This window comes from Sinocyclocheilus grahami, unplaced genomic scaffold, assembly GCF_001515645.1.
Source record: "Sinocyclocheilus grahami isolate Dianchi unplaced genomic scaffold, SAMN03320097.WGS_v1.1 scaffold3.1, whole genome shotgun sequence".
NCBI classification, from domain to species: domain Eukaryota; kingdom Metazoa; phylum Chordata; class Actinopteri; order Cypriniformes; family Cyprinidae; genus Sinocyclocheilus; species Sinocyclocheilus grahami.
The window spans coordinates 531,847-555,154 of NW_015505182.1; the positions used below are offsets into that span (position 1 = coordinate 531,847).

Below are 23,308 nucleotides of genomic sequence, written 5' to 3' on the forward strand. Positions count from 1 at the left end.
TTCACATCCTTAATGAAGGCATCGACTGCATTTATATTGTGTTAAGCACAAAACCGCATATTCCAGATTATAGTGTCTAGTAAAATATCACTAGTGCCTCACACAAATGTATGTGTGAGATATAAAATATGTTATATAACTTATTACTGAGTGGTTAAGGTGTTTTTCACTTTAAAATAATGGTCCAGATCACTAGTAGTTTTTGCAGGCTGACAAGGTAATGCTTGAGTAATTAGTGAGAGGCTAATGTATTTTTCAATTTAAAGCTAAAGTGCTACTAGGGAACTACTAATGATCTGGACCATTATTTTAAAGTGAAAAACACGTTAACTCCTCAGTAATTACTCACAAGTAAATTAATAAGTTATTTAACATATTTTATATCTGACATACTGTACAGTCATACATTTGTGTGAAGCACTAGTGATATTTTACCAGTAGGTCTTTTGGAGTGGGATACATTGATACTGAACTGACACGAAGCAGAGATCATAATTGTGAACTAATTCAATCATGAGCTTGTCAGCATCACTTCTTAATTATTAACATTTTTAAGTGAATTTTTATTATTATTCTATGTTTAAGTTTGAACATCCATCCTTTGGTAAGAGTAGTAGTCACAATTTTAAAATGTAGCCGACTTATTTGGGGGATATCAAATTCCTAAATTAGTTTCCACAAATTACCACAAAGAACCCAATTGTTCACTTTTAAGACGTTACTGTTGTGATTAGTAATTAATTGGTTATTCTTTATTAACTGGTCATAGTTCACAAGTAGTTCTCATTGAGGATATTTTTATTTAATAATGATCAAATATCTAATAAGGAACTAACTTTGTCCTAAATTTGCTACTACTTACTGCTTAGTTAATCTTGCTTCTCTATTAGTTAATAGTATTAAGTTAAGTGTTAATGTAGTACAACCTATTACTTCCTGCATAGTTACTTGTTAACAACGGACCATTATTCTAAAGTGTTACCACTTTGATTTAAAGAAAAAAAATAAAAATAAAAAATGTAAATCAGCCAAAAAGACAAAGTTCCCAGACACTGTATTCAACTGCTTTGTTTAGAGAAATACCTACAATTACATGAAGCACTATGAATGACATAATTAATTAAAAACATAAATATATATAACATTATTGATTATGTATATAGAAAGGCTTACAGTAACACAGTTACACAGTAACAAAGGAATGAATGAAGCTAAGGACACAACGAACTTATTGCTAGCTGATATAATCAAATTAGCCTATATATTTAGTAAATAAACTCACAAGGAGCGAATAAAATTTATCATATACATATGCGATTAACAAAGAATAAGTGATAAGTTGATGTTTGGCTTGTAAATCAAAACTTTGTCTGTCTGTGCTTATGGTGTCTATATTTTTTATGTTACCATGAGAGTGAATTGAACAACCATTTTTCAAGAAATGCAGAGCTTGCATATGTATACATAGCATTGAGTTCAGTGTTCCTTCTCGGTGCTGGTGAGATAAGACTGTCTCTTTGTCCCTCCCTCCACAGTCAAACAGCCCCCCACCATTGTGAAGCAGTCACTAAAGGACTACATTGTGGACCCCAGAGATAACATCATCATTGAATGCGAGGCCAAGGGGACTCCAGTGCCAACGTGAGAATGGATGAAACCTTTTTGTCTTTGTGCCATCTCGTCCTGCTCGTCCTTTTTGTCATCTCTCACCACTTTTACATTTCCAGTTTGTCAGCAACCTCCTACTGTATACGTCCACTTTCAAATCACTCTCTCATTCTTCCTCTTCTGTTGCTGTCTAATTAAACCTGACGTCCATTAGTCTCGGCATGATAAAGACCAGCACATTTTTGTGAGAGTGACTCCCAATGCCCCAACCTGACAGTGGCACTGCCAACTTTGTCCACCCTCCCTCCCTCTTGTACCCTTCTCATGTCCCTTGTTCTTGTTTGTGAAAAGCAGGTTTGACCAGCTCAACACAGTGTGGCCATTCAGAGTACCTGTTTTTGTTTGGTGGTCTGTTGGGCTTTACAAAACCTTCCACTCAGGCCGGTCCGCAAAACCATTGTGGTATAATAATACGCTTAGTTTAGTGTTCACGCTCACAGAATATTCAGTAGGTTAGTAGATTGCACTTTTTAGTCGCAATAAGAAAGAGGTAGCGACAGATTTTTTTCTTTAAATTCGGACATGCATCCAAATTAATCGGATTATTGAGAGAAAAAAAATCAGGATGAGGACTTTTAAAGAGAAAGGATGGGCTTATTAGGACAAAATGATTGGAGAAGTCCACCACAAGTCACCAGAGAGAAGTATGTCATTTCAACGGGAGATCAAAAGTCAACGTGCTGATCCCGATGAAATGTTCAAAATTAGATCAGTAACATGCATGCATTTCATTGATTTTGAAAATAGCTGAATTTCCATCTCATGCCATCTTTGGTTTGGTATTCATGTCTGTGTTGTTATCAGTTTGATGTGTGTGTAAATCCCCTTATTAAAAAGCCCCAACAAAGACCTATTACATAAACAGCATCAAGTTGACTCACGTTCTATTTGTAACTGGTTTGTGCAGGTTTCAGTGGCGGAGGAATGGGAAGTTCTTTAACGTGGGGAAGGACCCACGGGTGACCATGCGGAGTCGTTCCGGAACACTGGAGATCAGAAGCAGCGGGAAACCGGAAGATTATGAAGGAGAGTACCAGTGCTTCGCCTCCAATGACTTTGGCACGGCGATTTCCAACAAAATCCTACTACGAGTGTCAAGTGAGGGATGGTTTACTGTAATATCAAAGAAAGCAAAACATACACACAACATGCTAATTGTCTGTAAAGAAATAGTTGACCAAAAATGTAAATTCTTTCATCATTCACTCAACATCATGTTGTTATGTTACTCATATGTTATGTTACCCATATGACTTTCGTTCTTCTGTGGAGATGTGATTTTATCATTAAAACAGATGAAAGTATCATAAAAGTAGTTCATGTGACTTACACTACAGTATATTTTAAGTCTTCTGAAGTCATACGATATTACCAAAGGTGTTTTAGAGCCGCATAAAAAATAATAGTCACAATATTTTTTTTTAAATAATGTCAAAATTATTATAATAAAGTCATAGCATTGAGAGATTAAAGTTGTAATATTTTACAAAGTAGTAGCAATACGAGAATAAAGTCATTGAATCTTCAGTCTAAAATTTAAGCTTGTTCCTTATACAAAATTTCAGTATGCTTTTAGAAAACTTGTGATATGGTGTCATATGGACTACTTTATGATATATTTATGGAGCTTTATTATAGTTTTGGTTCCAAAAAAGAAAAGGAAGAAAGTCATACAGGTTTGAAACAACATCAAAGTGACATTTTTGAGTGACCTATCCCTTTAAAAGTCAAATGCATACAGAAAGCATTATAAAAACAACATTATCTCTCATAGATTGAATTATGTTATATTCCCTAATCTGGTAACCTTGTCTCCACTGCTCAGAATCTCCGCTGTGGCCGAAGGAGGTTCTGGAGCCAGTGGTTGTGCGTGAGGGGGAATCACTCGTCCTGCCCTGCAAACCTCCTCCTGGTCTCCCCCCTCCTGAAACCTTCTGGATGGACAGCTGTGAGTGTTGCTCATCACTTTCTGCGATTGATTGCATCTCATAACCTTAACCCTCTTCTCCATTGCTTTGTCATTTAGTCATCACCTACATCAGGGGTGCCCAACCCTGCTCCTGGCGATCGACTGTCCTGCAAAGTTCAGCTCCAACCCTAATCAAACACACCTGAAGCAACTAATTAGGGTCTTCAGGATCACTTAAAAATTAAAGGCAGGTGTCTTTGATTAGAGTTGGAGCTAAACTTTGCAGGACAGTCGATCGCCAGGAGCAGGGTTGGGCACCCCTGACCTACATGCTCTCTTTTACCTCTCCCTCTCACGTCCCCTTACTTTCTGTCTCTCTCTCAGTCATGCAGTCGGTGTCCTCTGCACAGCAATGTCCGTTACTGCATTAGTGCTGACCTAGTGCATGCATGCGAATCTGCACTACCTGACAAAAAGCTGAGAGAGCAGAAACAAGCATGGCACTGAGACATTTCAAAAGAGCCGGAATCACGCAGCATAGACACATGCTACAAAGCACTGATCAAACATCTCGACTTTGTTTGTCATCAGTACAGTCACAAACGGCTCTTTTAAAATGTGTCAGTGATAGTGAGAGGGCTTAAATATGGATCATAAAGCTTGAATTCCCACTACTTTCGTAGTATGTACACATTTCGATGAAGAGGACATTTGAACTTCCTTGAACACTCCCTTCCATGTTCATTGGTCAGAAATGAACACTTTTGTATGAAAAAACATGTTTGGTAAATCATAAAATAGACATAAAATGTAATGATTATGACTTTTTATGTCATATTTTTGACTTTTTAGCATATTTTCAACATTTTGCCACATTTTGAACTTATAGTTATGACTAGTGACTTTTTATCTAAGAATTTTGCCTTCCATAAATGTTAGGCAACAAACAATTTTATACTGTAGTTATATTCACATAATAAGCCGTGTTAAGAGAAAAAGTCAATTAATAATTTCTAAGCCAGTTAATAAGTTCACTTTTAATAAATGTTTGGCAACAAACAAATAAATGTTTTGATAGCACCACAGTGTTTACATTATGAACTTATGCTGTATTTTATACTGTAGTTTGCATAAGAGAAATATTTTAATAGGCCAATTAATAAGTTGTTTTAAGCCAATTAGTAAGTTCACTTTTAATAAGTTTTTGTAATAATGAACCAGTATTAAAGTTGATAATTATTTGGCATATATTATGACCAATAACCTATAAAGGATGATTAAAATTATTACATTATATTAAAATTATTTCTATACTGTTTTGTCTAAATATATAAAAAATAAAACACTAAGAACTTAATTACTTAACATGCTACAACATTGTAAAAATGGATATTCATTCTTCGGATTTGCTAAAGTTTACATTTAACAATGCAATGAAATCATTAGTACTTTTTTCAAATATTAATAATTAGAGATATAATTAAAATAGGGGAAATGAGCATGCACAAGTACTCTAAATATAAATTTTCAACTGATATGATACATTTAAAAATCTCTATTATTTCATTATTAAATCCAGACTCATTGTTGATTAGTGCAGAACTGCTCTTTCCCTTGAGTGACACATTTACTGATCCTTGTGATGTTTCAGGCCAGAAGATGATAATCATGCTTCTGTGATTCCCACACTCATCTTGAGCATCATTTCTTCTACTGCCTGTCGGCTATTGCATGTCAAATTAAGTTGAACAAATTAGTCAGGATTCTCTTTTTTTCTCCACAGCCATTATGCCCATAATACAGGACAAGAGGGTGTCAATGGGCTTGAACGGTGACTTGTTCTTCTCCAATGTTCTGGCTAGAGATGCCAACACTGACTACAGCTGCAATGCTCGCTTCGAGTTCACACACACCATTCAACAGAAGAACCCCTTCACCCTTAAAGTGCTAGCAAGTGAGTGGTGATTTCTTCAGGATCACTTGATATCTTTAATTTGATGTAACTGATACGTTGCTGTGCTGCTGTCCAAGGTATATGTGAATGTCGTGGTCCATCTAGTGGTGAGAAGGTAGTATTGCCGGGGACATTTATCTGTGATAGTTGTCTTTTTGCACTTTAATTTGGAGGCTCTTTATTGATTACTATCACAGTTTCAATAAGAGGCTTGGAGGAATGTCCGTCTTCCATTTTCATCCAAAATTGTTCTCTTCTTCCCAGTTGTAATTGAGTGTATCTCTCTCTCAGTCATGCAGTCTGTGTCCTCTGCACAGCAATGTCCGTTACTGCATTAGTGCTGACCTAGTGCATGCATGCGAATCTGCACTACCTGACAAAAAGCTGAGAGAGCAGAAACAAGCATGGCACTGAGACATTTCAAAAGAGCCGGAATCACGCAGCATAGACACATGCTACAAAGCACTGATCAAACATCTCGACTTTGTTTGTCATCAGTACAGTCACAAACGGCTCTTTTAAAATGTGTCAGTGATAGTGAGAGGGCTTAAATATGGATCATAAAGCTTGAATTCCCACTACTTTCGTAGTATGTACACATTTCGATGAAGAGGACATTTGAACTTCCTTGAACACTCCCTTCCATGTTCATTGGTCAGAAATGAACACTTTTGTATGAAAAAACATGTTTGGTAAATCATAAAATAGACATAAAATGTAATGATTATGACTTTTTATGTCATATTTTTGACTTTTTAGCATATTTTCAACATTTTGCCACATTTTGAACTTATAGTTATGACTAGTGACTTTTTATCTAAGAATTTTGCCTTCCATAAATGTTAGGCAACAAACAATTTTATACTGTAGTTATATTCACATAATAAGCCGTGTTAAGAGAAAAAGTCAATTAATAATTTCTAAGCCAGTTAATAAGTTCACTTTTAATAAATGTTTGGCAACAAACAAATAAATGTTTTGATAGCACCACAGTGTTTACATTATGAACTTATGCTGTATTTTATACTGTAGTTTGCATAAGAGAAATATTTTAATAGGCCAATTAATAAGTTGTTTTAAGCCAATTAGTAAGTTCACTTTTAATAAGTTTTTGTAATAATGAACCAGTATTAAAGTTGATAATTATTTGGCATATATTATGACCAATAACCTATAAAGGATGATTAAAATTATTACATTATATTAAAATTATTTCTATACTGTTTTGTCTAAATATATAAAAAATAAAACACTAAGAACTTAATTACTTAACATGCTACAACATTGTAAAAATGGATATTCATTCTTCGGATTTGCTAAAGTTTACATTTAACAATGCAATGAAATCATTAGTACTTTTTTCAAATATTAATAATTAGAGATATAATTAAAATAGGGGAAATGAGCATGCACAAGTACTCTAAATATACATTTTCAACTGATATGATACATTTAAAAATCTCTATTATTTCATTATTAAATCCAGACTCATTGTTGATTAGTGCAGAACTGCTCTTTCCCTTGAGTGACACATTTACTGATCCTTGTGATGTTTCAGGCCAGAAGATGATAATCATGCTTCTGTGATTCCCACACTCATCTTGAGCATCATTTCTTCTACTGCCTGTCGGCTATTGCATGTCAAATTAAGTTGAACAAATTAGTCAGGATTCTCTTTTTTTCTCCACAGCCATTATGCCCATAATACAGGACAAGAGGGTGTCAATGGGCTTGAACGGTGACTTGTTCTTCTCCAATGTTCTGGCTAGAGATGCCAACACTGACTACAGCTGCAATGCTCGCTTCGAGTTCACACACACCATTCAACAGAAGAACCCCTTCACCCTTAAAGTGCTAGCAAGTGAGTGGTGATTTCTTCAGGATCACTTGATATCTTTAATTTGATGTAACTGATACGTTGCTGTGCTGCTGTCCAAGGTATATGTGAATGTCGTGGTCCATCTAGTGGTGAGAAGGTAGTATTACCGGGGACATTTATCTGTGATAGTTGTCTTTTTGCACTTTAATTTGGAGGCTCTTTATTGATTACTATCACAGTTTCAATAAGAGGCTTGGAGGAATGTCCGTCTTCCATTTTCATCCAAAATTGTTCTCTTCTTCCCAGTTGTAATTGAGTGTATTTGATTTTTTTTTCTGTATTCGTATGTTAATTCAACTGCCATTTATTCACAGAGGAACCTTATAATGACACGTTTCTCAGCTCCACTGATCTGTATGGTGGTGAGTTCCACACACAGCTAGCCTTTTATCTGTATGCTTCTGTAAAACAGCACTAACTGAATTAGCGCTGCTGTTTCTAACCACATACAGCAGAGGAAATGCAGAGATAGTGTGTCTGTTATATAATATACATTGTATAGAAAGATGTTCCACATAGTATTTATAGACTGTAGAACTTACCACTTAATGCTTAGGTTACTTACCATGATTTTTAATGCATCAGTCTAAGCAGTTTTGGGGTCAGCAAGATTCTATCATGGTTTGAAGAAACAGTATGCAAATTTCGATTGTAATTAATTATCTTAATCACATTGCTCATTATGGAGATATGGAAATGGTAGTAAGGAGATTAGGCAAGAGGCAAGAGGTGCTCATTAATATTTCAGCAACTTTGATCCAATGATAACCATGTGCAAATCCTCACGGATATGGCCTAAGGGTGGAACTGAGTATATGAAGAAAATAGGTAAAATTCAAACCTTGTGACAAACATATCTATATTTAACAAGAAATCAAATGGTTAAAAAAATATACATATTTTACATAAATCCCTCAAATATTTGTTTCAGAAATTTAAATTATATATTTATTTGTTTACTTGCTTACCATGATGTATAATTACTTAACTGTTTATATATTGAACATCTTTATTATTTAAATTCTATCTATCTATCTAATTTATTTATTTATTATTTATTTATTTATTTAAACAGGCAGAGTGATTTTGGGGTTTAATATGACCCAGACATGTTCTTGATGACTTTTTGAGATTCACCCAAATATCCATATGACGATATTGTCGGGATCAGGGTTCACTGACAGACATAAGCTTTTTTTTAAAAGTTATCTTGTCTCTTGAATCGTTTGTATGGTCTCCACCAGGGCATTGTGGGGTAGCACTGACAGGGAACTGGCACTGCTGTCACCACAGACACACGTGACAGTGGCGTGAAACATGTGTTCCTGGCAGCTTCATAGTCTAATCTCCCAGATGTTGTCCTCCCACTTAATGTCTCCAACAAAGGCTGTTGTCACTCCCTCTCCTAGAGCCCTGCTCGAGATGCTAATAACTGAGAGCTAATCTTACTGCTAGATATACATTACAATAGGGACTAATACTGCCATGCTCATCAAGTCTTCCTCAGGGAGAAGATTGTCTGTCTTCACATAACTAGGATTTTATGTCTAACCATCTGTCTGTCATTACAGTTATGATTCTTCTTTCATGCTTATGTTATTTATGTATTTATGTATCTATACAAAGATTTATTTTACATAAATAACATAAACATAGCATATCAATTTTACAGAAATAACCATTCAAAAAGTTTGAGGTCACTAATATTTTTTAAAGAACTAATGCTTTTATTCATTAAGGCTGCATCAAATGTGAGACATTTATTAAGTTAGGGCTTGGTGTTACAAAGTATTTCTATTTCAAATAAATGCTATTCTTCTGAATTTTGTATTCATCAAGAATCCTGAAATTTTTTTTTTATCTTGATCATGGTTTTAGCAAAACAATGTTTTTAACATTGATAATAATAAGAAATGTTTCTTGAGCACCAAATCAGTGCTCAAGAAAATCATTTAGAATGATTTCTGAAGAATCATGAGGCACTGAAGACTGGAGTAAATCAATCTTTGACATCACTGGAATAAATAAAATTTTTATTATATAAAAGTAGAAACTGATATTTGAAATTCTAATAATATTTCTAAACTGGTTATATATAACATGTAACCAGTGTTTTTAAGTCTTTTTTTTTGTTTTGTTAAAATAAATAGAGATATTACAAATGAAGTATTACCTTTAGAGATCAAATAAGCTAATTCTGACTTTGTCTCTCACATTTGCGAATGTATTTATATTGTGTGTGTAAATATATATATATAGAATTTGCAAGTTGGATATAACAGTGATTCATAACAGTGCAGTTTTAAGTAGCTCCTCAAATCAGTGTCTCTTTCTGTGCATGTTAACAATTTTCTCTTTTTTTTTTTGTCAATAGCACGTAATGTACCAGAAACCCAGCCCACCTTTCTGTCTCCAAAGGGCTTGTCCAGCTCCAAAATAGTGCTTCGAGGGGAACAGCTTCTTCTGGAGTGTATAGCAGCTGGAGTGTAAGTGTTATTTAGTGCAATTTATATAATGCTATAGCAATTATTAGTATAGAATTAGCTTTTATTTTTATATTTTCAGTTTTCATTTTAACTTAATTATACATTTTAGTATTTTACATTTGTGCTTTCCTCATTTAATTCGTTTTTTTTTTCCGTTTTAGATATTTATATTTAGCTTTATTTTTATTTTTTGTATTCAGTTTTAGTCATTTTAGTGCTTCAAATTTATTTCAATTACCGAAAACTATTTTTAATAGTTTGTTAAAATGCCCCTGCAGTCACTAATTTAATCCCTTAAAACTCATCTTTGATAATCAAAATGACATATTTAAATGTTTGTCCCCATGAAAATAATTTCTTTATGTAATGGCTTGAATACTTCCTTTAATATACACAGACTCATGAATATGCTAACTAGTCCTCCACTCAATTGCACAAGCTCAGACCTGCTCCACTTTCACTCAGTTAACTGATAGTAATAATATAATAATAATATGAAAAGCATCGCCCGGCACGTTGACCGGATTGGTTAAATGTTTATGACGGTAGGAAATTGGGCAGTTTCAAACCACGTTTGTCTTTTAGTACGCCACAGTTTTAAGGAGAAAATGCTCAGGATTGGTGTCAATTGATGAATTTGCACATGGTAAACCTAATTTTCACCACAGGGGGTCTTTAACAATAACAACACTGGGGTATACAGCATATTCAGTTACCAAAAGCTCTATATACATCAGTTTAAGTATTAGTTATTAGATTTCTCAATTACAATTAAGTGTTGTTCTGTTCTTTTTTGATGTTCTTTTTCATTTTTCCAGCCCATCTCCTAACATTGATTGGATTAAAAAAGGAGCAGACCTCCCATCGAAAAAAGTCAAGATTGAGAACTTCGGTAAAACTTTACGCCTCCTCAATGTGTCTGAGGAGGACTCTGGTGACTACGTCTGCATGGCCAGCAACAAAATAGGCAGCATTCGCCATTCCATTGAAGTCCAGGTCAAAGGTGAGCCATAGAGAAAAGACAGTTGCTGGATCTTGTTCATGAGATATATGCTGTTTCTTTTTCATTTTAAGATTTCTTTATTGCCCTGTACAGCTGCTCCCTATTGGCTAGATAAGCCCACCAATCTGGTGCTTGCCCCTGATGAGAATGGACGATTAGTGTGTCGTGCCAGAGGGAACCCTAAACCCACTATCCAATGGCTGGTGAATGGGGAACCTATTGAAAGTGAGTACTGAAAGCAAGAACTGGTGCTTTTCTGACTTTAACAGTCTGAATCATAACACATTTTTGCATCTGTTTTTTTCTGCTCTTTGTATTACTTCAGGTTCACTGCCAAACCCAAACCGGCAAGTTCTTGGTGACACAATCCTGTTCCATTCAGTCCAGATAGGCAGCAGCGCAGTTCACCAATGCAACGCCTCAAATGAACATGGTTATCTATTGGCCAATGCGTTTGTCAACATCCTGGGTAAGAAACGATGGAGTCAATCATTTAAAAAGTTCAAAGAGGTCACAAGATTGTGATATGTTAATGTTGTTTTCTTCTTAGACATGGCACCACGGATGCTAGGTCCAAAGAACCAGCTGATCAAAGTCATTGAAAACAACAGGACCTTCCTTGACTGCCCTTTCTTTGGCTCACCGTTCCCTATACTGCGCTGGTGAGCTTACATTTCATTGTTTGAAAAGATAAATATAGGCTATGTTAAAAAATTTGGGGTCTGTAAGATTTTTTAAAGGTTTTCAAAGAAGTCTCATGCTCACCAAGGCTGCATTTATATAATAAAAAAATACCTAGTAATATTATGAAAAATTATTACAGTTTTAAATATCTGTTTTCCATACATATTTTTAAATGTATTTTATTGCTGCGAAGGCAAAGCTGAATTTTCAGCATCATTACTCCAGTCTTCAGTGTCACATGATTCTTCAGAAATCATTCTAATATGCTAAATTTGCTGCTCAAGAAACATTTTTTATTATTATCAATGTTGAAAACAGATTTGCTGCTTTATATTTTTGCGGAAACTGTGACATTTTTCATTGTCTTCACTGTAACTTTTGATTAATTTAATGCATGTTTACTGAACAATATTAATTTCTTAAAAAAAAAAAAAAAAAGCTTACTGACCACAAACGTTTGTGTATTAGAATAAAAATGACATGAATATATTGTACATGTGTGTTCAGGTTCAAGAATGGCCTAGGCAGTGGTCTGGATGGTGGTCAGTACAAGTTGTACCACAACGGTACTTTGGAGATTAAACAAGCCCGGCCAGAAGACCAAGGCACCTACACTTGTGTTGCCAGTAACATTCTGGGCAAGATGGAGAATCAGGTGCGCCTGGAGGTTAAAGGTGAGACCAGAAGCATTAATCACTAAATCTCTCTTGTTTTTTCATTTTTTTGAAGAGAACACATTACATTATTGTTCATGAATGCCTTAATTTACTCTCTCTCTCTCTGTGTGTGTGTGTGTGTGTGTGTGTGTGTGTGTGTGTGTGTGTGTGTGTGTGTGTGTGTGTGTGTGTGTGTGTGTGTGTGTGTTGTGCTGCATTTCAGAGCCCACAAGAATAGTGCGGGCACCTGAACATGTCACACAGGCCAAAGGAACCACGGTTCGCTTTGATTGTCGAGTTAAACATGATCCTTCCCTTCTTGCTACGGTCACATGGCTAAAAGATGACAAGCCTCTAAGCTTTAACTGGATGTAATGTCATATAACAATACATACACAATATAATCATAATTAGATTGTGTGCTATTTTTTACTGTTATATACCAAATTTACTTTCAGAATTACTTCTTCTGAGTTCAACTTCTGAATAAGTTCAAATCTGTGCACTACTGATTTATTTTTTAAATGTCTTACAGTAAAACAGTAATATTTTGAAATATTAATACAGTTTCAAAGAATTCTGTATTTTAAAATGTAATTCATTCCTTTGATGGCCAAGCTGAATTTTCAGCATCATTACTCCAGTCGTCAGTGTCACATGATCCTCCAGAAATCATTTTAATATACTGATCTGGTGCTTAATAAACATTTTTCATCAACATGAAAACAGATCTGATGCCTAATATTTTGTAGAAACTGTAAGATTTTTTTCAGAATTCTTTGATGAGTAGAAAGTTCAAAAGAACAGCATTTATTTGTAATAATGTTTTTAACAATCAAAAGGGCCTTACTGTCACTGTGGTTTAATTGAATGCACCCTTGCTAAATAAAAGTTTAAATTTCTTTCAAAAAAAGCCTTTTGAATGGTAGTGTATGTCCTGTACTTGACGTCTAATTCCTGTATGTTTTAGTGGCCGGTTCAGAAAGGATGGTGAGACCTTAAGTATTTACAATGTCAATCCAGAAGATGCAGGTACCTACACATGCACTGCCAAAACTGAGATAGATGAGAACTCTGCCTCAGCTCGCCTTACAGTTACAGGTACACATTCACATTCATCCTACAATACATCGTCCTCCTTTATGCACCTTTCTCATGTTGCTAATGGCTAGTAACATATTTCATAATAGATATTAAGTGGATATGGACATGTAGGACAGTCACATGTCATATCCAGAGGATAATAATAAAGCAAAAGGCCCCAAGAAGCCGTGGTTTACAGTGAACGTATTACAGCTAAGGGGCGTTGTTAGGCATGACGCGGAGTTAGCTATTCTAAATTCACTATAAACCACGGCTTCATGGGGCTTATTGCTTTTATAAAACGTTGTTCCATATACATTTTCACAGAATAAAAAAAGCTAATAAAATGTAATGATATTAATAAAAACATTCTTCCGCCAAACAATGTAGTTCCTCAGAAATAGTTGTGGTTGCAACAAAGTGGTTGTCAAGCAACTCACAGACGCAGAAACAAAGAGTTGTATGTTTGTAGAGTAATTTACAACAGCTTCGGACATGGCTCAACCAGTCAGAATCAAGGACTGGAACTATCCGTTTTATAAATTGCCTTTTTCCCTTTTATAACTTATAGATCTGTGCTCTTAACAGCACTTCCCACAGCTTCATAGTTTGCTTGCATATTACTACTGTTGTGCTTCCTTTTTTAGCTATACTGCTTTTTTCTGATATTTATCTACTAATAGCCACACTAACCCTTGACCTCTGACCTTTGACCTTTACCTCATAGAGGATGACATCTCGTCTGCCTCAAATCGTAGTGCCTTTGCAGGTAATGCATCTAGTACAGTTATTTCTAATGTCCAATTAAAGCCTCTAACAATCAATCTCTGTTTTTAATTCTTACTCTAGCATTCTGAGAATAATTGTATAAGTTAACATGGTTGATTAGTATATTGTTCTCTTGCAGGTCGACCCGACCCCCCTCAGGATCTTGAGCTCTCGGACCCTTCAGCACGTAGCGTTAGACTCACCTGGGTGCCTGGGAATGAAAACAACAGTCCTGTTACACGTAAGTTTAGAGTATAGAGTCTTATGTCTTCAGTGAATGAACTTTGTCTTCACTACTTTGTCGATGCTCTTGTGTGTCTTTATGTTTTAAAGACACAGGTCACATTGATCAGACAAGTAAATATGACCTATTAAAAAACATCCAGTTGTCACATCTGACATCAACCGGTGTAATAATGTTATCCTTAAAATAAATGCCAATACAGTAAGTCTTTTTGGTGAATAGAATCAAATGAATTTAGTAATTTAATTCTTTTTTAGATTGACACCCAGCCATTTTACCTGAAGATCATTTTATCTTCAATATCATGCACCTTTGAGTTTCCTTCTCTGTGTAGGTTTATTGACAAACAGCAGGAATTAATGCTTTTAAACTCTTTATTTATAGAGACTTTGTAATTTTCCCATAGTGTCTTCTTGCATTACTACAGATTTCCTTGTCCAGTTTGAAGAGGACAGGTGGGAGCCTGGGAAGTGGCAAAACCTGTCTATATTTGATGGCAACCTAAACTCAGTTAACCTGCAACTGTCACCCTTTGTCAACTACCAGTTCAGAGTGATTGCAATCAATGCTGTGGGCCAGAGTCAACCCAGCCTTCCCTCTGCCCGCTATCAGACCAGCGGAGCCTGTAAGAGATCAGCGATATCCATAAGCCCTGACAGAAATGCGTTTGAGAGTGTGCTTAAAAAATTATTTAGTAACATATAATGATTTGTTTCAGCTCCTGATGTTGTGCCGAGTGGTCTTAAAGGCTGGGGAAGCAAGAAGAACAACATGGAGATCACATGGCAGGTAAAATGAACCATGTTTATTGAAGTACCTCAAAAAACAACAAAAAAAACAGACGGACGGATGTGACGGTTAGTGAGCTAACCTATCTGTACATTTTATAGGCACTTAAGAACACAGAAAGGAATGGGCCAAACCTGCGATACATGGTCTCATGGAGAAGGAAGGACACTGAGGAAGAGTGGAATAACACAACCACAACCAGAACGAAGCACATTATTCATAATACAGACACCTATGTCCCGTATGAGATCAAAATAAATGCCATCAATGATTTTGGACACAGCCCTGAGTCAAACATAGTCATTGGTTATTCTGGGGAAGACAGTGAGTACTAACATTTCATATTTAATGACACTTTTATAGTCTTTTCTGGTTTCTTTTGTACTTAAATTGTTTTTTCCCCATCAGAACCATCCGCTGCACCAACAGAACTCAGGGTGTCGAAGATCAACAGCACCAAAGTAAATGTACACTGGGTGCCTGTGGACCCCAGCACTGTGAACGGAGAGTTTAAAGAGTACAAGGTGGGTGACCAAATATTTGCCTGACACAAAAACATTTTACTTATTTGCTACCATTGCTAATTCAGTATTCATATCATATTTTCAGTTGTACTACTGGCGGGAGGCCAGCCTCATGAAGGGCCTGAAAGTGAACAAGACAAAGTTGCATAAAGGCTTCTTCACCACGGCAGAACAGCCCTCTGGCATCCTGACAGAGCTTTTTCCGTATAGCAAATACAAGATATACATGGTGGTGGCTAATAGAGAATATGAGGGACCACAAAGCAACACTGTGGAGTTCTACACCAAGGAGGGAGGTAGGATACTGTGCTTTAGTGGTGGAGCATTAGCTACGATGAGGCGTCAAATATGTGACGTTTGTATCCAAAATCAGAATATGAACAGCTTTAATAATCCTTTCATAGAGCCAGGGGCTCCAAAGTACTTTAGGATTCAGAGGCACACAGACGTGGTTCACCTGAAGTGGGACAAGCCTCTAGAGCCGAACGGTGTCCTGATAGGATACACACTTCAATACCACACAGGTGAGCCTACCGTACACAAAAAGAAACCTCCAAAATGAGTGTGTAAACATTCAAGTCCTCATGTGAAGTTCGTATTTACAAGTTGGGAAGTCATAATTACACAAATAATTTTGGTCAGAGCAAGATGCAAGTATACCTTTCCTACAAAAAAATACAGCAAGATTTTTAACTCTGCTTTTTCAAAATGAATAAGGAATGTGCATCAGGTGTTTTTGCTTTGTTTTTATTCAGTGTATAAAAATACAATGCTATCATTTTGTTATACCTGCAACCTAGCTAGTTTTATTGTAAATGAAAAAAATTATAATTTCATAAATTTTGACATATTTACAATCAATACAGACGCTGCATCCAAGTTTTCTGACTGAGACGGCCACAACTTTTCCACAAATATCGTAATTACGTGTTCCAAGCACACAAATGACTGAGAAAAGTTGTATTTACGAGTGGAAAACTCATAATTCTAGATCATGCACATGTTGTTTATGCTTATTTGAAACATGGCAGAAACATGGATCTATAATACAGATTATATTATGTTATGTATCTATGTATGTATCTCTATATACTGTTGCGAGGGAAGCAAGTCTGTAGTGAATGCTGCAAAGTTAATCACTCAACTTTAATGCTTTATTTTATATAAAAATGCAATGTATAAATAGTGATAGAAAGTGTTATGTTTCCATTTTAAATGCTTGACACTTTGTAATAACATATGCCCGACTTGGAGTTACGAGTTTACCAGATGCACTTGAAAGCAACAAAAAAAAATCAAGTTTCCCACTCATAATTATGACTTTGTGGTGGCGTTCATGTGCAATCAACTCACAAATGCAATCTTTTCAACATGACTTGAATGCACCATAAGCACTTGAATTTTGCACAATGCAAGCAATGCTGAAATGTTCTTCATGAAGTGTAAAAATCTAGCACACTTATTCATTCTGTTCTGCTTGTGCGATTCCAGTGAATGGGACACAGGCGGGAGAGAGGAAGGTCCAGAGTTTTCCAGCCAACGTGACAGAGTACCTCATGAATCTGCCTAACCGCTTCACACGGTTCAAGTTCTACCTTGCAGCTCGCACACAGGTCGGAGCAGGAGAAGTGTACGCTGTGGAGTCACCACATTTCACTAATGAAGGTCAGCAAGCGAGTCGTCTCACTCTGTGTTCTGTAAGCTGTTCGTGAATCTGAGAGCAGAATCATTGGATGTTCCTGTCTGTGCTCCACCCTGTCGTTCTCTTTCGTTCTAATAATACTTTTCTGTCTCCTTCACACTGTTGTTTCTCGATGCTTTGTGGTGTCTGTTTCTCTCGTAACGGCTTGATTTCTTCTTTGTTTTCTTTGACTTGCTCTCACCTGTCTCCCCTCTTCTCCTCCTGTCTTTCCTGTGGTGTTGACTGAAGGCACCCCAGATACCGACTCTACAGTTGTAGGTAATGGGGGAATAGACTGCCTGCCAGACTACCTGCCTGTCTAACTCCTGCCTTGCTCTGTCTCTGCTTCAGCCTCTGTCTGTCTTTCTCTCAAATTCTGTCTGTCCGCTTTTTAAATACGTAACATTGCAGCTGAGTACTTAAAGTCAATGTCACACTTAAGAATCCTACACTGAAAAAAAAAATTGGTGTAGAAACAATTTTGTCTAACAATTTTGACAAATAATTGCACAGAATCGGCAAGAAACTCTTTAAATTAAACATAACATTTTGAAGTACACGGACTGAAACGGTACTTCTTGTATAATGTACTCAAATAATATTTGTTTAGTTTACAATTTAAAAAAAAAATCATTTTGCAACACAAAAAAACCCCACATATTGTACGCATTTAAACTGTTTTTGTTGTGTGTTTAATTAAAGGTGAAGTGGATAGGTTGACCAAAAGTCATGGTAATTTGTTTGGTTCCCTTTAGGAATTGCACACTTCACCTTTATCTCTTATATTTTCCCTGATGAAAAACGCTGCTCAGCTGCACTGTCAATAAATGCCTGTCCCTATCCATCTCTTTGTCGGTCTGCTATCATCCATGTCACTGTGTGCTTTCAGGGATGGGCTCTTGCACTTTTGTGCAAGAAAAAGTCACTGAATCTGCTCTCAGTGTAGCTGATTAGAGTTTTACCTCTTTAAGATGCTGGTAAGATGCCATTGTGCCTGAATCGGCACACAAATAAGAAAGTCATATGTGGCTCTGATGTAATTTGTGATTTATTGACTGACACCTAATCCCTGATGGCACCTTGCTACTTTAGCCCTGACATCACTTCCTATCACATGCCTTGCTTGGCATATCCTAGCATGCTCCTATCATCGTTTTAGTTTCAAATCTAGCCAGGAGCCAGACTGAACCACTTTGTTGTTAGAGTTTGGAAAACGGAGACCTCTAGTGGTAATGCTTGATACAGTTGCTTGTTTTAGGGGAAGGGAAGTTAATGTTCAGATGATAGAAGGAAAAAAACACAAATATTGTATGGACATTTGTGAAGAGAATACTGTTATGGAAGCGAATCACTATGGCAAGCCAATTTATGTTGTTGATACCAATGGTTAAACTGTACAGTAATTAAATGCTTTGGATGAAAATTGTGTTAATGGCACTAAAATCGAAAATAGAAGTTGCAAATAGTCAGAGAGGAGCAGTCTGTGTGTTATTTGTGTAAATTACTACTTTTCCGTCACCTCTTTCAAAGTGGATGCAAATGATGCAAAATTATGATTATGATTATGAAATTATGATTAATACCCCAAAATGTAAAATCGTGCAAATTATGCTGTGCAAAGCTTACAACAACAAAAAATGCCTGTGTTGAAAGGAAATTAAATTTTTCATGCTAATGTATGGATGAGCTGCTTATGGAACTTTAGTAATGGAGTGATGATGTTTGGCTGTGAAACCATCCATGACAAAAATGGCATAATAGTAAGTTAGTGTATTAGCAAAGTAATTATGAGCGGTTTTCTAGTGTGTCTCAAGTAACTCCATCAAAGTTTATATGTAGCTTGTGCATGTGCAGGCCAAATGCCAAGCATGAAAGTTAGTATTAGATAAGACAAAGCTGCAGATAGTAAGTGTTGTGCTGCTTAATTATTTAAAAGAGGGAATCAGCTCTCCATTATTCACAAACTGTTGCTTTGGCAATGCACGCCTCTGCTTGTGCCACCTTCATCCAGATGGAGACATACAGGTAAGAGTGCACTAAGTTACGGCTGATTGGCTGTGTTGATCTTAAACCACATCCCTGTGCAAAAGTCTCACTTCCATTAGCATGTCTTGGTCTGGCAAAACTTAATGTCACCAAGCGCTCCGGGACTCTCTGACACTCTCTGTCTGACTTAACCTTTGCCAGCATATTTATGGATTGCTCTCACTTTTTAGTTGAGTTTGGAAACTGCTTATATAGTTTTTGTTATGGACTCAATTAATGGTACTCAAAGCAGCGTTTGTTTCCAAAGTAAAAGCAAGCAAAGATGTACAATTATATATTTCATTATGAATCTCTATCTTGGATAATGATTCTATCCACTGTGTGTTCTAATGGATTTCCACACATTTTTTCTTTTTGTATTGACAGCTCTGCAAAGTTTGTTTGTTAAAACCCATTAGATGTGATTTTCTATTTTCGGGCAATAAAGACATTTAAATATATATTTATAACTTAAATTAAATTAAATTTACATTTATAATTTTTAAAAGATTTCCATTTTAAATAATTTTCTATTTATCAAAGAATCATGAAAAATATGTATCATGGTTTCCACAAAAATATTAAGCAGCACAACTGTTTACAACAGATAACTGATGATAATTATAGAATTTCTTGAGCACCAAATCAGCATATGATCCTGATTTCTGAAAGATCATGAGACACTGAAGACTGTAGCAATGGCTTCTGAAAATGTACTGTTGCTATCACAGGAGTAAATTGCATTTTACAACACATGAAAACATATTTAAAAATTTTTTAAATAATTATTTAAAAGCTACCGAGCCCAAACTTTTGTACTGTAGTGTATATCCAAATAACTTTCAATAGAGAACTGGAAAAAAAACATCTATTCTCTAGAATCACTTTATAATATTAGGAGAGACAAAAATGTTTCACAAGATGCATCTATTAAAAAGAGTGTTGTTGTTTTGTTTTGTTTTAGTTTTTTTAAAAGGGGAGTATTTGATGATGCGGTTAAACCCAGCTTTACTCAGGTTCCATTTTCATCAGATAGCTCTTCATGGAGAGAGCGCCCTGTGCTCTGATGTTATTATCAGGATGGGTAATTCAAATCCAGATCCGCAGTTCTCGCCGCTAATGTGTTTTTGATAAAGGATGGCTGTCAAATTACTCCTATACCATGTTGCTGAAAATCAGAGAGATTTATTAGGTTCTCCATTTGGTGTTAGTATGTTCAGCTGTTCTCCAGGCTCGATAAATCATGCAGGAGGAGAACAAGCTTCTTAATGTGTAAAATTATCTGTGGGAGTTGATTTCTGCCATTCTTGCTTACGAGTATATCATTACAAAACTTAAGCATTTTATTCTGTACCTCTCTTTTTCTCCTCCCTCCTCTCTGTGTGTGTGTTTGTTTGTTAACAGCCTACAAGGAGCAGGAAGACATTGCTACTCAGGGCTGGTTCATTGGGCTGATGTGTGCCGTCGCTCTATTGGTTCTCATCCTGCTCATTGTTTGTTTCATCAAGAGGAGTCGTGGAGGAAAATATGCAGGTAAAATGCAGCAAATACACAGCCACATTAACCCAGGGTTATTTATTTATATGTAAATTATCCTTTTTTATCAACTGTTTTATGTATTGCAATACATAAATGCATTTTTTTTTACCAGTGAGAGACAAGAAAGACCTCCCCTTAGATCCTGTTGACCATAAAGACCAAGATGGTTCATTCGATTATCAGTAAGTTTGCACTTTTGATCACTTCTACCATAAAAGTAAGCCGTTTTTTCCATAAACAGCTATTTGGGTTCATATGAAGGGAAAGGGCTTTCAATAATCTTACTTTAGAACTGTTTATATGTGCTCTCTGCTACTTATGATATTGAACCTGTTGATGAATAACTTTGTTTTACCTGTTACAGGTCCTGAACTTAGCTCTCACCCTGTAGAGGGGAATATGCCTTTTTAATTTTAATAAAAAATAACAACTAACCATGTAAACCAAACAAATTTTAATTAACAACTTACATAAACACCCCCAAAAACATTTGTTGATGAGGCTTTCATATTACCTAAACACAAAATAAGCCTGCTGCGGTTAATAGATCTCAGTTCAGCTGGAAAACAATGCACCGATTTCTCAGGAAACTGTGGTTGCCATGGAGTTAAAAACTCTCCAGTGGGCATCTTATCACCATCTTCACCAACATCAGCTTCTTTAAATGAGTCCTCCCTGAACAGTTCTACCTCTGCTCTCTAAACCAGACAGATCTCATAACTTCACACCCTGAAGTCCTATAGTGGCAGGAAAAAATTCTCTCAGAGTTGCACACTGGCCCAACAAACTCCAACTTCCAGCACTTGACAATCTTACTTTAGTATTATTAATACACTATTATAGTGTTTATTAATATTTTTAATAATAATATGAACTTCCATTTTTATACTTTAAGCTTTCATTTGAATTTAGCAGTTATTTATGTTATTTTATGTGCTTTTTTTCAAGTTTAATAATATTGTACTTAATCTTATTTCAGTTAGTTACCATTGCAACATTTCTGTTTTAGAGATTTATTTAGAGCGGACAGGAAGTGAAGTGGGAGAAAAAGAGAGGGCTGGTTTGGGAAATGTCGTTATTCGAACTCAGGACGCCCATAACGCAACAACATTATATGTCGGCGCACTTGACCACTAGGCTATCGGCACCAAAACCATTACAACATTTATAATTTTCAAAGTTTTTATTCTAACATTTATATTTATTTTATTTCAGCTGTTTTGCAATCAAAGAAAACTATTTAGAATCATTTTAGCTTTAGTTAACTAGCACTGGCACTTGATGGCTTTTGTTCGGATCAGTGTGTTACCGTGTTGGCATTTGTTAGGGCAGTGTGAACCTTAACAAACAAACTTTTTTCTACCTGTCATCCTTAATTTATTTTCAAGGTTTTGTTGTGTAAGCCCACATCTTTCAAGATGGTGTGGATATTACAACTTTGGTACAAAGAGTAAAGGAAAGTGTCGGTGAGGGCTTTAGGCAGACGTCATACATCTGAACCAATATCTCTAGCTCGATAAGCTAATAATTGTCATGTTACTTATGCAATGTTGAGAATAAACTATAGCAACACTTCAAACTTAGCATTTTCAGTTGGATGACAAATGTAAATAGTTTAATATTGTTAGCTAGTATAGCAAGCTAAACACAAGCTGTGTCCGAAATCGCTCACTCGATCACTCATTCACTCATTCACTAACTCCTAAATAGCGAATGGCAGTTAAGTGCACTATATTAGCAAGGAGTGACAAAATTAAGTGAGTGAATTCACGGTGAATTTTGGGAAATAGTGTTCTAGCCAGTGTATGTGAGCTCAAAGAGTGCATTGTAGGTACAGTGGTGGCCAAAATAGAAGCGTACTGTTTTTATCCCCTTTTGACTTTAATATTTGGTATGTCCACCTTTTGCAGAAATTGCAGCAGCACATCTCTGCATAGTGTCAGTATATTACCTGAGAACTTCAACACTAATGTTTTCCCATGTCTTCTGCAACAAGCCAAAAACTTTCCTTTGAATGTCCAATAGATCTGTCCAGTTTATTTTCTAACTCACCCCAAATTTGCTCGATGGGGTTGAGGTCCGGACTTTGAGGGGCCAGTCCATCATTTTCAATGTTCAGCAGATTCCTTCCATTGCAGGAAGTTCTGGCAATATTTTGTCTTATGGGTATTGTAATGGCCAATTCAACAAAACAACTGAAACCTCTTAAATATGCCAAGTGTTCTAACAAGTTTGGCCACTGCTGTATAAACGACTGAAGTTGTTCACTTACAATTACAAATGTGCACTATATAGGCTACAGGGAGCATTTTCAGATACAGTAATAGCTTCTCCAACACTGCACCTAAGCTACATTTGACATTTCGGTAGAAATGTAACATGGATTTGTAGTTTGATTTGGTGTAATCCTCTTAAC

The 23,308-nt window shown here is 36.0% G+C and overlaps 1 protein-coding gene across 10 annotated transcripts in view; it reads left to right on the forward strand.

Moving 5' to 3' along the window:
* Positions 1 to 23,308, forward strand: part of LOC107557737 (neurofascin) — a 69,996-nt gene that overhangs the window by 40,330 nt on the left and 6,358 nt on the right. For 5 of the 10 annotated variants that reach the window (XM_016241448.1, XM_016241294.1, XM_016241598.1 and 2 more), the window contains 24 exons: positions 1,536 to 1,641; positions 2,576 to 2,766; positions 3,494 to 3,616; positions 5,361 to 5,531; positions 7,725 to 7,772; positions 9,785 to 9,896; positions 10,715 to 10,899; positions 10,993 to 11,124; positions 11,225 to 11,368; positions 11,450 to 11,561; positions 12,091 to 12,257; positions 12,463 to 12,610; positions 13,210 to 13,340; positions 14,050 to 14,091; positions 14,230 to 14,331; positions 14,762 to 14,959; positions 15,053 to 15,123; positions 15,225 to 15,447; positions 15,532 to 15,647; positions 15,733 to 15,943; positions 16,052 to 16,171; positions 17,139 to 17,312; positions 20,758 to 20,886; positions 21,005 to 21,074. In XM_016241448.1, the coding sequence (XP_016096934.1) occupies positions 1,536 to 1,641; positions 2,576 to 2,766; positions 3,494 to 3,616; positions 5,361 to 5,531; positions 7,725 to 7,772; positions 9,785 to 9,896; positions 10,715 to 10,899; positions 10,993 to 11,124; positions 11,225 to 11,368; positions 11,450 to 11,561; positions 12,091 to 12,257; positions 12,463 to 12,610; positions 13,210 to 13,340; positions 14,050 to 14,091; positions 14,230 to 14,331; positions 14,762 to 14,959; positions 15,053 to 15,123; positions 15,225 to 15,447; positions 15,532 to 15,647; positions 15,733 to 15,943; positions 16,052 to 16,171; positions 17,139 to 17,312; positions 20,758 to 20,886; positions 21,005 to 21,074 (3,226 nt within the window). Of the gene's footprint in view, positions 1 to 1,535; positions 1,642 to 2,575; positions 2,767 to 3,493; positions 3,617 to 5,360; positions 5,532 to 7,223; positions 7,393 to 7,724; positions 7,773 to 9,784; positions 9,897 to 10,714; positions 10,900 to 10,992; positions 11,125 to 11,224; positions 11,369 to 11,449; positions 11,562 to 12,090; positions 12,258 to 12,462; positions 12,611 to 13,209; positions 13,341 to 14,049; positions 14,092 to 14,229; positions 14,332 to 14,761; positions 14,960 to 15,052; positions 15,124 to 15,224; positions 15,448 to 15,531; positions 15,648 to 15,732; positions 15,944 to 16,051; positions 16,172 to 17,138; positions 17,313 to 17,577; positions 17,956 to 20,757; positions 20,887 to 21,004; positions 21,075 to 23,308 lie in introns of those variants that run through there. The other 5 variants (XM_016241805.1, XM_016241670.1, XM_016241734.1 and 2 more) reach the window with 5 other exon arrangements.